Below are 16,772 nucleotides of genomic sequence, written 5' to 3'. Positions count from 1 at the left end.
GAAGGTGTGATACAAAAAACTGGAAGAGTTGCACATTGTGAAGCCAGAGGAAGGAATGGAGGGGGAGGGGGAAATTAGATGGGAGTCCAGGTGGGGTCATCAAAGTTTACCTAAAATTGGAGAATTTAATATTCATACCGCTGGGTTATAAGCTGCCCAGGCAGAATATGAGGTGCTGTTCCTCCAATTTGACTGTGACCTCACTCTGACAATAGAGGAGGCCCAGGGCAGAAGGTTCAGTATGGGAATGGGAAGGGAAATTAAAATGGTTAGCAACCGGGAAATCCAGTAGGCCTTTAATGTTGAAGGCAGACACAAAATGCTGGGGTAACTCAGCGGGACAGGCAGCATCTCTGGTGAGAAGGAATGGCTGACGTTCCGGGTCGAGACCCTTCTTCAGACTGAGAGTCAGGGGAGAGGGAGACTAGAGGTATGGAAGGGCAAGGTGTGAAAATGACAGATTGACGATAATGAAGGAAAAGTAGAATGATCTCCTGACTCTCAGTCTGAAGAAGGGTCTCGACCTGTAACGTCACTCATTCCTTCTCTCCAGAGATGCTGCATCTCCCACTGAGTTACTCCAACATTTTGTGTCTATCTTCAATGTAAACAAGCATCCGCAGTTCCTTCCTAACATGAAGCCTTAAACATGTGAGAAGGAACTGCAGATGCTGGTTTAAACTGAAGATAGACACAAAATGCTGGAGTAACTCAGTGGGTCTCAGTGGGAAACAGCGTGGAAACAGGTCCTTCAGCCCAACTTGCCCACTCCGGCCAACATGTCCCATCTACACTGGTCTCACCTGCCCGCGTTTGGTCCATATCCCTCCAAACGTGGCCTATTCATGTAGCTGTCTAACTGTTTCATAAACATTGGGCGAGCCGCAGTTTCCACTACCTCCTCCGGCAGCTTGTTCCATACCTCCTCCACCCTTTGTGTGAAAAAGTTACCGCTCAGGTTCCTATTACATTTTTTCCCCTCCACCTTAAACCTGTGACCTCTGGTCCTCAATTCACCTACTCTGGGCAAGACACTCTGTGCATCTACCCAATGTATTCCTCTCATGATTATATACACCTCAATAAGATTACCCCTCATCCTCCTGCGCTCCAAGGAATAGAGTCCCAGCCTACTCAACCTTTAGACTCAACAAGACGATTTTGGAGCTAGTATGACTTGGATGGGGTCTTGAGTTTGGCCATGCAAGCCAACTGCAGAGAATGATGCATTTGCTTCCTCCTCACCACCTGAAGTGCCGATCACGGTGAACTGTTTTCAAGCACGACCAGCACTTAACATGGCAATCAGCCGTGAGAAAATAGCTGTCATGTCACCATGACGCTGACAACCCATCCAATATCTAAATTCTGCTATCAAGCTTCACCTCTTATCAACGTACCTAGTCTTTGCAGCCCAATTGCTGTCTAAATTGTCATAGCTTCTGTCAACTCTGACAAGCTTACAGCATGCCTTGAATAACAAGCTGCTGAGCCTGAATATAAAGGCTTCCATGAATTAGGTTTGTAGCTCCATGCTGCTCTCAACGCCAGTGAAGGTACACACTCACCGCGGGAGAAAAGACAATAGTTCAGTGTTTTCAAAAGCTTCAACATCTCCAAACTATCCATGGCCATTTGAGATCAATCGGTTGGTAACAATGAGACCACTGAAACAGGGCGGCACGGTGGCGCAGTGGTAAGGTTGCTGCCTTATAGCCCCGGAGACCCCGGTTCGATCCTGACTACGGGTGCTTGTCAGTACGAAGTTTGTACGTTCTCCCCGTGACCTGTGTGCGGGTTTTCTCCGAAATCTTCGGGTTCCTCCCACACGCCAAAGACGTACCGGTTTGTAGGTTAATTGGCTTGGTATATGTAAAATGTGTCACGTGTGTGTAGAATAGTGTTATTGCGCGGGGATCGCTGGTCGTTGCAGACTCAGTGGGCCAAAGTCTTGCTTTGCTTCAGCACACAGAACATAGTAGGCATTTACTACAAAACAGATCAGTGTGTCCATATACCATTATATAAATATATACACACTTGAACTTGAACAAAGGGCCTGTTTTGTCTGTGTCTCTAAACAAACTAAACTAAACAAACCTTCTCACAATCCACCCAGATTCCACAACACGCTCATGCGTTTTAGAGTTTTAGAGATACAACATGGAAACAGGCCCTTTGGCCCACGGAATCCACGCTGACCATCGAATATCCTTCACCCAGGTTCTATATGTTATCTCACTTTCCCACTCCCTACATTTTGGGGCAAATGTTTTCAGAGACCAATTAACCTACAAATTCACACGTCTTTGGTATGTGGGAGGAAACCGGAGCACACGGAAGCCCACATGGTCACAGGGAGAACATGCAAACTCCACACAGACAGCACCTGAGGTCAGGATTGAACCTGGATCTCTGACATTGTGAGGCAGCAGCCCTACTTTAGACTTTAGAGATACAGCGTGGAAACAAGCCCCTATGGCCCACCATGTCCGCGCCGACCAGTGATCACCCTACACTTTAACCCTATCCCACACACGAGGGACAATTTACAATTTTACCAACGCCAAATAACCTACAAACCTATACGTCTTTAGGAGTGTTGGAGGAAACCGGAGCACCTGGAGAAAACCCACACAGTCACAGGGAGAACGTGCAAACTCCCCACAGACAGAGCCCGAGGTCAGGATTGAACCTGGCTATCTCTGGCGCTGTGAGGCAGCAGCTCTACCCGCTGCACTACTGTGCTACCCATCTATACGTGATCGGAAAATATTGTCTTTCAAATCCAATGCTCTGTGGATTAGGTAATGCAGTGTGGTATAACATTAAAATAACACAGACAGCTACATGGATAGGAAATGTTTGGAAGGATAAGGGGCATGCTATCACCGTTGAGCAAATTAGTCATAATGGACAGGTTGGGCCAACTGGCCTGTTTCCATGCCGTACAGCTCTGGGACTCTAACTGGGCAGAGTAACAGTTTCATTGTTCTCAACGCTTGACCTAAGTGCCATTGATTAAGGAAGAGTGTAAATCAATGCACTGAATACATCTGTATTATTGCCTGAGAACACCATCTTGGCCGGTATAACACACTTGGCGGGGGAGAAAACAAACGTTTTAACACAATATCAAAAATCATAAACATCGAGGCTGTGCGCATGTGGCGGAAGGAACTGCAGATGCTGGTTTAAACCGAAGATAAACACAAAATGCTGGAGTAATTCAGCAGGAAAGGCAGCGTCTCTGGAGATGCTTAAGGCAGCGATAGACAACTTCTTGATTAGAAAGGGGAGTCAAGGGTTATGGGGAGAATGCAGGAAAATGGGATTAGGAGGCAGAGATCAGCCATGATTGAATGGCAGAGTGGACTCAATGGGCCGAATGGCCTAATTCTACTCCTATAACTTGTGTACTTGTGCATGAGTCTGAAGAAGGGTCTCGACCCGAAACGTCACCCATTCCTTCTCTCCAGAGATGCTGCCTGTCCCGCCGAGCTGCTCCAGCTTTTTGTGTCTATTTCAGCCTGTGTACAACCTATTTATGTAATTGTTGACTGACAATGGGCCTATTTAGCGATTACACTTTCTAAAATGTATGCTGGGTTTTCACAGGATCTCTTACCAATCGGGACATTTGAGAATATTCATTTGTTTCACAATTTCTATGACGTGTGAACAATCATTTCTGGATCAAAAAATTAAACATGCATTCATCGGAACAATCATACAGGAATCCAGAAGTATTTAGACTAGATATCCAAAATGTACTCAAGATACTTTAGTACACGGTGGCGCAGTGGTAGAGTTGCTGTCTCACAGCACTTGCAGCGCCAGAGACCAGGGTTCGATCCTGACTACGGACGCTGTCAGTACGGAGTTTGTACGTTCTCCCCGTGACCTGTGTTGGTTTTCTCCGAGATCTTCGGTTTCCTCCCACACTCCAAAGATGTGCAGGTTTGTAGGTTAATTGACTTGGTGTATGTGTAAATCAGGGGTGGAAGTCGCTTTTAAAACATGGGGGGGGGGGGGCCACAATGAGGCCTGACATCTAGGACAGGGGTCGGCAACCTGCGGCCCACGGGCCAAATCCGTCCCGGCCCAGGTCCTGGGCGCTACAGCCAGTCCCGGGGCATGCAGGCGACCTGGGAACTGCAGCTAGTCCTGGGCTGCTAGATTCTAGGAGCTGGCGGTCTCCAACTGGAACGGACCTTGAGGGCTCCGGTCGCAGAGCCTGTGGACTTACCATCACGGAGCTGGAGGACTTCGGGGGCGGTGGTGGCGTTGCGGCTGCGACCCGACTTCGTAGGCTTCGGTTTTGCTGCGACATGTTTCGTGAAACATGGGGGTGTATTGTCCCCCACCTCTGGGAAAATGGGGGGACAGGTGCTCCCCGCACCCCCTCCCCAGCTGTAAATTGTCCCTAAGTACTGTAGGATAGTGTTAATGTGCAGGTATCGCTGATTGGTGCAGAATTGATAGGCTGAAGGACCTGTTTCCATGCTGTATCTCTAAACTAAACTAAACACTATATAGTTAAGATAGACACAAAATGCTGGAATAACTCAGCGGAACAAGCAGCATTTCCGGAGAAAAAAAGATAGATGAAAAGATAGGTGATGTTTCGAGTCGAGACCCCCTTCAGATTGATCTTTGGCCAAATGAGTCCCTGCTAACCAACAATCATCAGTACACTAGTTCCATGTTATCGCAGTTTAGCATCTTACCCACTGGGGGCAATTTACAGGAATTGAATTGAATTGAATTGAATACCTTTATTGTCATTCAGACCTTACGGTCTGAACGAAATTTCATGCCTGCAGTCATACATACAATAAAAAACAACAATAAACACAAATTAACATCCACCACAGTGTATCCTCCAAGCAACTCCTCACTGTGGTGGAGGCAAAAATCTTAGGGTTACTGTCTCATCTGGGCGATGGCACAAACAGTCCCGCGGCTCACCGAACCCCGCGAACGGGCCGGTTCAAACACCGCTGCCCGGGGTGGTCGAAGCTGCCGCCCTCCAGTCCAGCGGACGCAGCCGCTGGCCAGCGGCTGAATCCAGGACTCAGGTCACCGCCGCCAGAACGCCGTCCCAGCCACCGGAGCACCGTTCCAGCCCCGAGCCGGATCGCCCTCACGTGAGTGCCGCTCCTCCCTCGAGCTGGGCCACTCCGACGGGAGTGCCGTTCCACCCTCGGGCTGGGCCACTCCAACGGGAGTGTCGTTCCACCCTCGGGCTGGGCCACTCCGATGGGAGTGCCGTTCCACCCTCGGGCTGGGCCACTCCGACGGGAGTGCCGTTCCACCTCGGGCTGGGCCACTCCGACGGGAGTGCCGTTCCACCTCGAGCTGGGCCACTCCGACGGGAGCGTCACAGCCCCTCACGAGAGAGTCTCAGCCCCTCGTCAGGCCGCCCTCACGGGAGCGAGCCCAGGGCGAGTCCTGACAGGCTCTGCCTCCGGAGCCTCGACGTCGCCAGCTCCGCCATTAGGCCACAGCGCAGACGGAGGCAGAGAAGGGGGATACGACAAAAAGTCGTATTCCCCCGAAGGGAGAGACAGCAAGCACCGTTTCAACCCCCCACCGCCCCCCCCCCCACATAAACACAGCTTAAAAACCAAAAACGTAACTACACAAAACGAAAAAAACAACACAAAAAAGTAAAGACAAACGGACTGCAGGCGAGCCACAGCCGTTCCCAGCGCCACCACTTCCGGAGCCAATTAACCTACATAACTGCAAGTCTTTGGAATGTGAGAAGAAACCAGTGCACCCGGAGTAAAACCCACTGGATCACAGGGAGAATGTACAAACGTTGCACAGGCAGCACGCGGAGTCTGGATTGAATACAAGATGAGTTTGGGCAGACTTGGATTGTTCACTCTGGAATGCCGGAGATTGTGGGGAGACCTGGCAGAGACCTGTGTGAAACATTATGAGAGGCATAGATAGGGTAGTGATTCAGAACCTTTTGCCCAGGACGGAAAAATCAAACACTAGAGGGCGTAGCTTTAAGGTGAGAAGAGAAAGTTTAAAGTTTAAAGGCAAAAATAGGGACAAATGTTTTGGGTGGCGAGTGCCTGGAATGCGTTACTGGGGGTGATGGTTGAGGCAGATACATTTAATTGACATTTAAGAGTCCTTTGAATAGGCTTATGGATATGCAGGGAATAGATGAATATGGAATATGCGCAGATAGCGGAAAGACGATACATGTTAAAATCGAGCCACACATTATGGACCGAATGGTCTGTTCTTGTGCTGTACTGTTCTCTGGCCTATGAGGAAATTATCATAATATGCATAATATTAGTTATTTTCGGATGCGGATAATTTGTTAAGTTATCATTTTGTCTTCGATGCCACAAACATCTCACTTGGGATCTCATTAATTCTGCCAAAGGCTTCCAAATTACCTAAAGGCATAACTGCTTCCCAAACACCTGAAATTCACAGCAGTTCACGTGCAAATGCATTTGATTACGCCTGAAATAGCTGAAAATGGTGCCACCACCAAAGACACATTGGATCATCAACAGTATTAAGTTGCACGCGCACAAATATCCTGAAGTTGCTGTCAGCTTCGTTGAGTAATGATGGCAATCACCGATAGTATTGCTGTTTAAGAAGGATTTTATGTGACGGCTGGTAGGGTGGAAGGTGAGGACAAGGGGGACTCTGCCCTTGTTACGAGTCGGGGGATGGGGAGTGAGTATAGCTGTTATTATTACCACAGTAATTCAGCCTGTATTATCAATGTAATAGCAAATTTCTTGTAAGCAATAGTCCAGATATTCAAAATTATTAATTGACATGACACATATTGATACTGCTCTTCCTTTAAAACATACATTATGCAAATTCAAATCAGTTTGCAATCCATTTTGAACATATTCTCTCGCCTCCTCTCTTCCCATCCGGCATAAGGTGTAGAAGTGTGAAAACGGACACCTCCAGACTCAGGGACAGTTTCCTCCCAGCTGTTATCAGGCAACTGAAACATCCTACAACAACCAGAGAGCAGTCCTGAACTACCATCTACCTAATTGGTGACCCTCGGACTATCCTTGATTGGACTTTGCTGGCTTTACCTTGCACTAAACTCTATTCCCATATCATGTATCAATACACTGTATATAGCTCGATTTTAACATGTATCGTCTTTCCGCTGACTGGATAGCATGCACGCAACAAAAGCTTTTCCCTGTACCTCGGTACACGTGACAATAAACGAAACTAAACTACAAACTGTCGTCTAAAATACTAGGACAACTTCTACACTTACAAATGCTTGAGAGACCATGGCTGGCAATTAGAAAGAACACACTGGGACAGATTTCATGATTTGTTACCACTGGCCAATTTGCAAGATCTGAGATGTATTTCTGTAGAATACATTTCTGCTTTATTACTGTCAGCATATTAATAGTTTTGTTGATAAACCACATTTTAAAAAGAACTAGGCTAATTTATAAATTGGAGCTGTATTTCTGCCCAATCTAATTGAAATGCAAAGGACATATTAAAAGAAGCAAATTTGAGAGTAGAATTCCTTTAAACTGCGGATTATCAGGTTGTCTGCCAGAGAGGCTGGCGAGAGAAATTAGATTAATTTTCAACCTGTCCCATTCAATGTAACATGTTCAGTTTGCTAATTTTCATTCTGACAGCTTGTTTTAAGTCGGGTGCTTTACATTTCCAGATATGCATTTAATATTTAATGCACACACACACACATAAAAACATGGCCATACCTTGCCTCGATTCTTCAACTGTTTGCATAATATCTTTCTTATGACAGTTGTAATTCATCCGCAACTCATTACTGTATTCGTGGAGCGTTTCCCTGGAGTCCAGAGATTTGTGGGGGCTCTGGCCATCGTCGCTCTCGTCTGACGAACTTGTGTACGCTAGTTCCATCTCGCACCGAACTTTGGGCAGCGGCTGGTAAGGTTTACAATCCATCTGATCCATTCTGCGTGTCGATGGCACATGGACATTAAACCAGGGAGGCCAAAATCCTTAATCGACAAAGACCTGTGCAGACGAAGGCAAAAGTACGTGAATATATCATTTTCCCCGCACCTGTATTTAATAAAATAAATACAGGTGGATCGGCAACACAAAAAGAGAAGCATCTCACGACATTATCTCACGACGGTTAGTTTATCCTATCTACATAGTTACTGTTAAAACTGTAATAAATCACAGAAATATACAGCACAAGAAACAACCTTCCGCCCTAAATGCTTAAACGGGTTCTGTGAAAGACCTGGTCACTTTGTTCCTTTTTCAGCCTCCTGGCAAAATTCACTTAAAGTGGTTATTTTTCAAATATTTCTCCCTTTCCTCCTTAAAAGCTATTTCTGATCCAAGTGGGAAATTCACGACTTAACAACAGCCTGTGAAAAAACATCTCTTAGCATCTCCCTCTGTTCTGCTGCTGATGATCTGAACTTTACAGCTTCTTATTATGAGCCCACCGGTGAGAGATATTATTTCCTGGTGTCACAGTCATAGAGTGATACAGTGTAGAAACAGGCCCTTCGGCCTAACTTGCCCACACCGGCCAACATGTCCCAGCTACACCAGCCCCACCAGCCTGCGTTTGGCCCATATCCCTCCAAACATGTCCCTATCCATGTACCTGTCTAACTGTTTCTTAAACGTTGGGCTAGTCCCTGGCTCAACTACCTCCTCTGGCAGTTTGTTCCATACACCCACCTCCCTTTGTGTGAAAAAGTCACCCCTCAGATTCCTAATAAATCTTTTCCCCTTCACCTTGAAACTATCTCCTGTGGCAAAGAAGAATGATCTGTTCTCATGTGGTGTGTCATGACTCATAATTCTCGACTCCCTTTTCATATAGAAACATAGAAACATAGAAAATAGGTGCAGGAGTAGGCCATTCGGCCTTTCGAGCCTGCACTGCCATTCAATATGATCGTGGCTGATCATCCAACTCAGTATCCTGTACCTGCCTTCCCTCCATACCCCCTGATCCCTTTAGCCACAAGGGCCACATCTAACTCCCTCTTAAATATAGCCAATGAACTGGCCTCAACTACCTTCTGTGGCAGAGAATCCCAGAGATTTACCACTCTCTGTTTGAAAAATGTTTTTCTCATCTCGGTCCTAAAAGATTTCCCCCTTATCCTTAAACTGTGACCCCTTGTTCTGGGCTTTCCCAACATCGGGAACAATCTTCCTGCATCTAACCTGTCCAACCCCTTAAGAATTTTGTAAGTTTCTATAAGATCCCCCCTCAATCTTCTAAATTCTAGTAGCGAGTACAAGCCGAGTCTATCCAGTCTTTCTTCATATGAAAGTCCTGACATCCCAGGAATCAGTCTGGTGAACCTTCTCTGTACTCCATCTATATCTTCTCTTCACCCTCAATTGTAATGAACCGAGGCTCAGGTTTTCTCCACTTATATCTAGGATTTCTAGAGGCTAGTTAACCTACAAACCCATACGTCTTTGGGATGCGGGGGGATGCTGAAGCACCCGGAGGAAACTCACAGGGTCACAGGGAGAACGTGCAAACTCCACACAGACAGCACCCGAGGTCAGGTCTCTAACATTGTGACTCAGCAGCTCTACTCTAGAATTTAGAGATACAGGGTGGAAACTGACCTTTCGGCCCACTGAGTGACCACCAGCCAGCGATCAACCTGTAGCCTAACACTATCTTCCACACTAGGGACAATGTACAATTTTTAGAGCAGCCAAATTAACCTACAAACATGTACGTCTTTGGAGTGTGGTAGGAAGGCGGAGCACACGGAGAAAATCCACGAGGTCTCATGGAGAGCATGCAGACTCCGTACAGACAACACACGGAGTCAGGATCAATAGACAATAGGTGCAGGAGTAGGCCATTCGGCCCTTCAATCCAGCACCGCCATTCAATGTGATCATGGCTGATGATCCCCAATCAGTACCCCGTTCCTGCCTTCTCCCCATATCCCCTGACTCAGCTATTTTTAAGAGCCCTATCTAGCTCTCTCTTGAAAGTATCCAGATAATCTGACTCTACCGTCCTCTGAGGCAGAGAATTCCATAGACTAACAACTCTCTGTGAGGAAAAAGTGTTTCCTCGTCTCTGATCGAACCTGGGTCTCTAGCACTGTAAGGCATCAAGTCTACCGTTGCGCCATTATGCCACCCTGTTGTCAGATACATCTTTGAATAGAGAGTGAAGATAGTTTGAAGGGGATGACAAGAGTGGGCTGAGTTTAATTTAGCGCGAAAGAGCCATTTACTGTCAGAGAGCGGTGCTGAACTACTATCTACCTCTATGGTGACCCTCAGACTATCCTTGATCAGACTTTGCTGGCTTTACCTTGCACTAAACAGTATTCCCTTATCATGTATCTATACACTGCAAATGGCTCGATTGTAATCATGTATTGTCTTTCCGCTGACTGGATAGCAGTCAACAAAAGCTTCTCACTGTACCAGGGAGCAGATGACAATAAACTATACTAAACTACAAACTGTAGTCTAAATACTACTTTTACAAGTGCTTGAGAGACCATAGCTGGCAATTAGAATGAACACACTACACAGATTTCATGATTTGTAACCACTGGCTAATTTGCAAGATCTGAAGAGATCTTTGGAATACATTTCTGCTTTATTACCATCAGCATATTAATAATTTAGTTGAAAACCACATTTAAAAAAGACTAAATGTTATTCCCTTATTATGTATCTCAACACTGTAAATGGCTTGATGGTAATCATGTACTGTCACTCTGCTGACTGGCTAGCACGCTCTGGCAGCTTAGTCCATGTACCCACCACTCTTTGTGTAAAAAAAGTTGCCCCAGAGGTACCTATTAAATCTTCCCCCCCACCACCTTAAAGCTATGTCCTATTTGCATCATACATGCAACTTGACATTTATTCCCTTAAACCTATGTCCTCTGCTTCTTGACTCCCCTACTCTGTGTAAAAGACTCTGTGCATTTACCCCATCTCTTCCTCCATGATCTTATACGCCTCAATAACATCACCCCTCATCGTTCTGCTCTCCAAGGAATAAAGTCCTAGCCTGCTCAACCTTTCCTTCAGTCAGAGGGTGGTGAATCTGTGGAATTCTTTGCCACAGAAAGCTGTGGAGGCAGATAGTCGATAGATTCAAGGCAGAGATAGACAGATTATTGATTAGTACGGGTATCAGGGGTTATGGGGAGAAGGCTGGAGAGTGGGGTTGAGCCCCCCGTCCCACTTTCACAACCTAATTGGCGACCACTGCTGAGTTTGCCCTTGACTCATACTAGCAGCATGGTCGCCACAAAGTCGTAGGAGGTCTTCGTAACTCTTCCTCATGCTCGTGAGTGGTCTCCACGTACTCGTGGCCTCAAGTAGGTTGCGGCGCTTTTTTCCAGCCTGATAAAAAATGTCCACGAGGGAAAAAAGGTTGGCATGGAAAAAATGGATGCTTTTTACTCAAAGGTAGGTCGTAGGTAGGTCGTAGTAGGTCGTGATGGTAGTCGTAGGTAGTCGTAGATAGCCGTGGGTATTTGTAGGTAGTCGTAGGTCGGTAACTGGTCTGAGAAAAAAATGCAAACATGACATCGTTATATCATGTGATCATTTTCCACTTGTAGCTAGTCGTAGTTGGTCTTAGGTGTGGAAGACTGAGGTCGAGGAGGTCATAGGTCGTAGACATAGTCGTATGAGGTCGTAGACATAGTTGTAGGAGGTCGTAGGAGGTCTTTTACTTCGGCGAGTCAACACGACCTTGACATATTTTTCAACTCGTCCAGGGTCTTCTAAACTCGTGGATTAGGCCGTCCAAGCTGGACAGGCCCTTTGGGAGGGAGAGATAGATCAACCATGATTGAATGGCGGAATAGACTTGATGGGCCAAACGACCTAATTCTACTCCTATCACTTATGATCTTATGATCGTAGCTTATCTAGCTTGCCTATATTTAATCAGCATGTGCTTCCTTTTTGCTCAGTCGGAGAATCAGGCAATCATTTATGTCCCAATAACTTGTAGCATTGATTTCTAAATCTCTGTGCCTTAATATGCTCAGCAAGTCTTCAATTAAACACCTTTTAAAAATCTATATACGGAACTGTTATATTACCAGTATCAATATATAACTTTAAAAACTAATTTGGTTTATTGAACTCCTATTTGATGATTACTTTTGATGAGTTGGCAAATTTCTATGTGAAGATAAATTTGATTCTTATTGATCTGAGAAGTCAACTTTATTTCTCGTTCTACATATGCTTGCTGGCTCACAGTGTATCTGCAGTGCTTCCAATATTAATTTAATAACTACACCATCTGCACTAGTTTACATGTAAATTTCCATCTGCATTATGGTCTGTACAAGCTGCCAGATCTCTGCTCACTTGTTGTAGCTGAGGATGTCTTAGCTTTGGTGCCTTATGTCCAAGATTGTCTGTAAATAATGAAAAGCCTGGATAGAGTGGATGTGGAGAGGATGTTTCCACGAGTGGGAGAGTCTAGGACCAGAGGTCACAGCCTCAGAATACAAGGACTTTCCTTTAGAAAGGATGTAAGGAGGAGTTTCTTTACTTTACTTTAGAGATACAGTGTGGAAACAGGCCCTTCGGTCCACCGAGTCCATGCTGACCAGGGGAGATTGGATAAAAGTATATAAAACCACGAAAGGCAATAGACAGAGTCGACAAATCTTTTTATAATCTTTTTAACTGGTTTGCAATATCGAAGACTAGTGGGAATAATGAAAGGCCTAGATAGAGTGAATGTTTCCACTAGTGGGAGAGTCTAGGACCAGAGGCCATAGCCTCAGAAAAAACGGATGTAGCTTTAGAAAGGAGATGATGAGGAATTTCTTTATGAACTTATGAGAGGGACAAAGTTTAAAGGAGATGTGTGGGGAATTGTTTTTACATTCGGAATGGTGGGTGACTGGAACACACTGTCAGGGGAGGCAGATACAAGACTGATATTAAAGATGCTTCAAGATAGGCAAATGAATATGCAGAGAATGGAGGAATATGGAACACGTACGGGCAGTGATTAGTTTAACGTGGCATGGTACGGCATTAGTTTAACTTGGTCTCACGTTTGGCATGGTCAGTGTGGGCAGAATGGCCTGTCCCTGTGTTGTATTGTGTTCGATGCTCTATGTTCTCGTTTTTACAATACATTCAACTCAAGTGCCTTAAGTTCGCATACAGCTCCATTTTCTTTCAACAGAATCCGTCTGCGTCAGCCATGCAGGACCCCAGCCTTCAGCCACTGGATAAGAATCCAGCAATCACTTCGATTCACACTGATCACAGAACAAATATTTGACCTTTCTTAAAATACCCCACTTATCACGACTTTAATCTTTGAAAATTTGTTCCTCATTATTCGATCTGCCCTTTTTTTTCTCAATTTAAACTATTTGCCACGATTCAATCACGAACACTGTCTGATCTTTACAATAAAGATGGGAGTCTCTATTTGGCACAAAATACAATCCAAAATCATTTTTTAATTTTCTTCTGCACTGCATGGAGACATGGTTGGCCATTACTGCTAAGGGTTTCTTTATCTTGCAGCCAACGCTTGCTTTAACGACTGCCAGAGGAGGTAGTTGAGGCTGGGACTCTCCCAGCGTTTAAGAAACAGTTAGACGGGTACATGGATAGAACTGGTTTGGAGAGATATGGGACAAACGTGGGCAGGTGGGACTAGTGTGGCTAGGACATGTTGGCCGATGTGGGCAAGTTGGGCTGATGGGCCTGTTTCCACCCTGTATGACTCTATGACTCTGTGACTGGCCCATCCATTTATTAGTACAGAGAGTACGCTCAAACAATTAGCATGGAGGACAATTATCATGAGGAATGATTTGGAATATTACTTATATGGATCAGTGTAAAATAGTGCAAGGATTAATACATGTTACCATTATTTCAGAAGGTCAAGTTCCTTGGGAACTACTGGAGAAAAAGGATGGGTGACATTTTCAGTCGGGACCTTTCTTCAGTCTGTTGGGTCTGAAGAAGGGTCCCGACCCGACACATCACCCGTCCTTTTTCTCCAGAGATGGTGCCTGACCCCGTTGAGTTACTCACGCACTTTGTGATAATACTTTGGTATAAACCAGCATCTCCAGTTCTTTGTTTCTAAATTATTCCAAGAGGAGTAAATTAGTTCAACCCTTCTTGTTATTTGATCATTAATTATATTAAATTACATTATCGTGGTGTTGGTAGAGTGGACCACTGGAGGCCCTCTCTACGGCCTGGGCCTCAATTAGATGAGGCTCCGCTCCAGATGGCAGGGCATAGGGATAGGATGTGGCCTGCAGTGGGGAGGACACCGGCAACATCACCTGGACAGGCCGACCTTGCAGCACCAACCCAGTGTTGCTGCAAGGATAACGGGCCTTTATGGCCAAGTTAAGACTCTACACTGGTAACTGAAGACTTGAAACACACAAAATGGCAGCAGAAATGTGGCAACTCTTGCGACTTCGGTGGGTTGAAGGGCCTGTTTCCGCGCTGTATCTCTGATGTCTGAAGCCTAAAATAAAGTCTAAATATATTCCAGGCTGATGGCGCAATGTAAGTACATCAAAGAGTTCAGCCTAACTCTTTTGAAGCAGTATAGTTAGCTTTGAGTACACTTTGAAAGCACATGGACATTAGGAATAGGAGTGGGAAGTAGACCACTGGGTCTACTCCAAGTCTGCTCCATCGCTCATTACGATCACGCCTAATTGTCGATCTTGGTATCATTTGCCTGAATTATCTTTTGAGCTCCAGAAATCTGCCAAGGGTAAACAAAAATGCTGGAGAAACTCAGCGGGTGAGGCAACATCTATGGAGAGAAGGAATAGGTGGCATTTAGGATCGAAGAAGGGTCTCGACCCGAAATGTCGCCTATTCCTTCTCTCCATAGATGCTGCCTCACCCGCTATTTTTGTCTACCTTCGATTTCTCCAGCATCTGCAGTTCTTTCTTAAACATAAATACGCCAGTCGCTGTTTTGAATAAACTCAATGACTAAGCATCCCAATCCTTCGGGATGGAGGATTCACCATCCTCAACATGAAGACGTTTCTCCTCATTGCAATCCTAAATGTTCTGACCCTTATCTGTGATGGTGACCCTCTAATGCAAGGCTTCTCAGACAAGGGAAGCATACTCCCTGCATCCAGCCTAGCAAGTCCTGTCAAAATGTTGTAAGCTTTGAAAATGTCCTCAGAATGCAAATATACTGTATGTCCTTACTGGTTACCACAAGATAGTTAATAATGTATACAGTCCTTCAAAAGACCACTTGTACAAGCCAAGTCCATTCATGAATATCCCCAGTGGGATTTTGGAAAAGATATGTGAGGAGGAACAAAAACAAAGACAAAGTACAACGAATAATCCGAAAATGACAAAGAAGATGAAAATAATGGAAATGTATTCAGCAGGCCAGGCAGTATTGACAAAGAGAGTAACATTGTGCTAACAATTCGTAAGGTTGATTTTTCATCAGAAGTAGGATTAACTGCACCTGACCCAGAGATATATAGGATGGAAACATGCCCTTTGGCCCCACTTACCAAGCCCACGAACATGCCCCATTGATGCTAGTCTCACCTGCTTGTGTTTGGCCCACAATCTTATAAAGCTATCCTATCCATGTACCTGTCCAAACTTTGTGATTGTACCTGCCCCAACCACCCACTCCAGCAGCTCGTTCCACACACACACACACACACACACACACACACACACACACACACACACACACACACACACACACACACACACACACACACACACACACACACACACACACCACACACACACACACCACACACACACACACACACACACACACACACACACACCTACCTATGCATGGATACAGCGTGGAAACAGGCCCTTCTGTGCTGACCAGCGATCCCCGCACACTAACACCATCCCACACAGACTCGGGACAATTTACAATTTTTATCAAAGCCAATTAGCTCTCAAAGCTGTACGTCTTTGGAGCTTGGGGGGAAACCAGAGCACCTGGAGAAAACCCACCCAGGTCCCGACGAGAAGGTACAAACTCCATACAGACAACGCCCACAGTCAGGATCGAACCTGGTTCGCTGGCGCTGTGTGGCAGCAACTCTAACCGCTGCGCCACCGTGCCACCCTTATTCTTCCAGTGTATAACTCTGTTACGTATTTGGAGATTTCTATTAAAATATCAATGGAAACCGGTGGCAGAAATCTGTAGCAGTTCACATTTTTACGCAGTGTATTCCATAGTTAAAGATCTATGTGAAAAGCTTGCCAATCCATCTCAGGATGCTGCCCTCAGCACAATGGATACGGTTCTTTGGATACAGAATTCAGTGACCTTTGAATGAGTTACCAAATACTTTCTTGTCCACAAAGGATTTTGTTTTTGTGACCTTTCCATCATATTGCTGACAGGAACAATCTTCTGCTCAGAACTTTGCACAATATTGCAAAGATTAAATGTCCAAACAATAGCTTGGGGGGCGGGGTGGGGGAGGAGGGGGTGGGGACATAAATCGTGAAATTCCTATTCTCTGGGTTATTTAGGCCAAGGAACACTGTACTACACCGCTGCCTGAGATGGCATTTAAAAGAAACCGAAGTGAGAAACCATTGACTTAAAATTACTTCCACATCCACTCCATCCCCTCTGACCAATGTAAACAACAAAGAACTGCAGGTGCTGGTTAATAGGTCTAAGGTCGGCACGGTGGCGAAGTGGTAGTGCTGCTGAT

The 16,772-nt window shown here is 45.5% G+C and overlaps 1 protein-coding gene across 2 annotated transcripts in view; it reads right to left on the bottom strand.

Moving 5' to 3' along the window:
• tenm1 (teneurin transmembrane protein 1) overlaps positions 1–16,772 on the bottom strand; it is an 824,829-nt gene that overhangs the window by 592,134 nt on the left and 215,923 nt on the right. For both annotated transcript variants that reach the window (XM_033030732.1, XM_033030733.1), the window contains exon 2: positions 7,767–8,049. In XM_033030732.1, coding sequence (XP_032886623.1) covers positions 7,767–7,986 — 220 coding nt within the window. In that variant the 5' untranslated portion in view covers positions 7,987–8,049. The remainder of the gene's footprint in view (positions 1–7,766; positions 8,050–16,772) is intronic.

Source organism: Amblyraja radiata, chromosome 12, assembly GCF_010909765.2.
Source record: "Amblyraja radiata isolate CabotCenter1 chromosome 12, sAmbRad1.1.pri, whole genome shotgun sequence".
In the NCBI taxonomy this organism is placed as follows: domain Eukaryota; kingdom Metazoa; phylum Chordata; class Chondrichthyes; order Rajiformes; family Rajidae; genus Amblyraja; species Amblyraja radiata.
The sequence above is the reverse complement of the archived record's forward strand: the minus strand, read 5'-3'. Positions and strand labels throughout refer to the sequence as shown.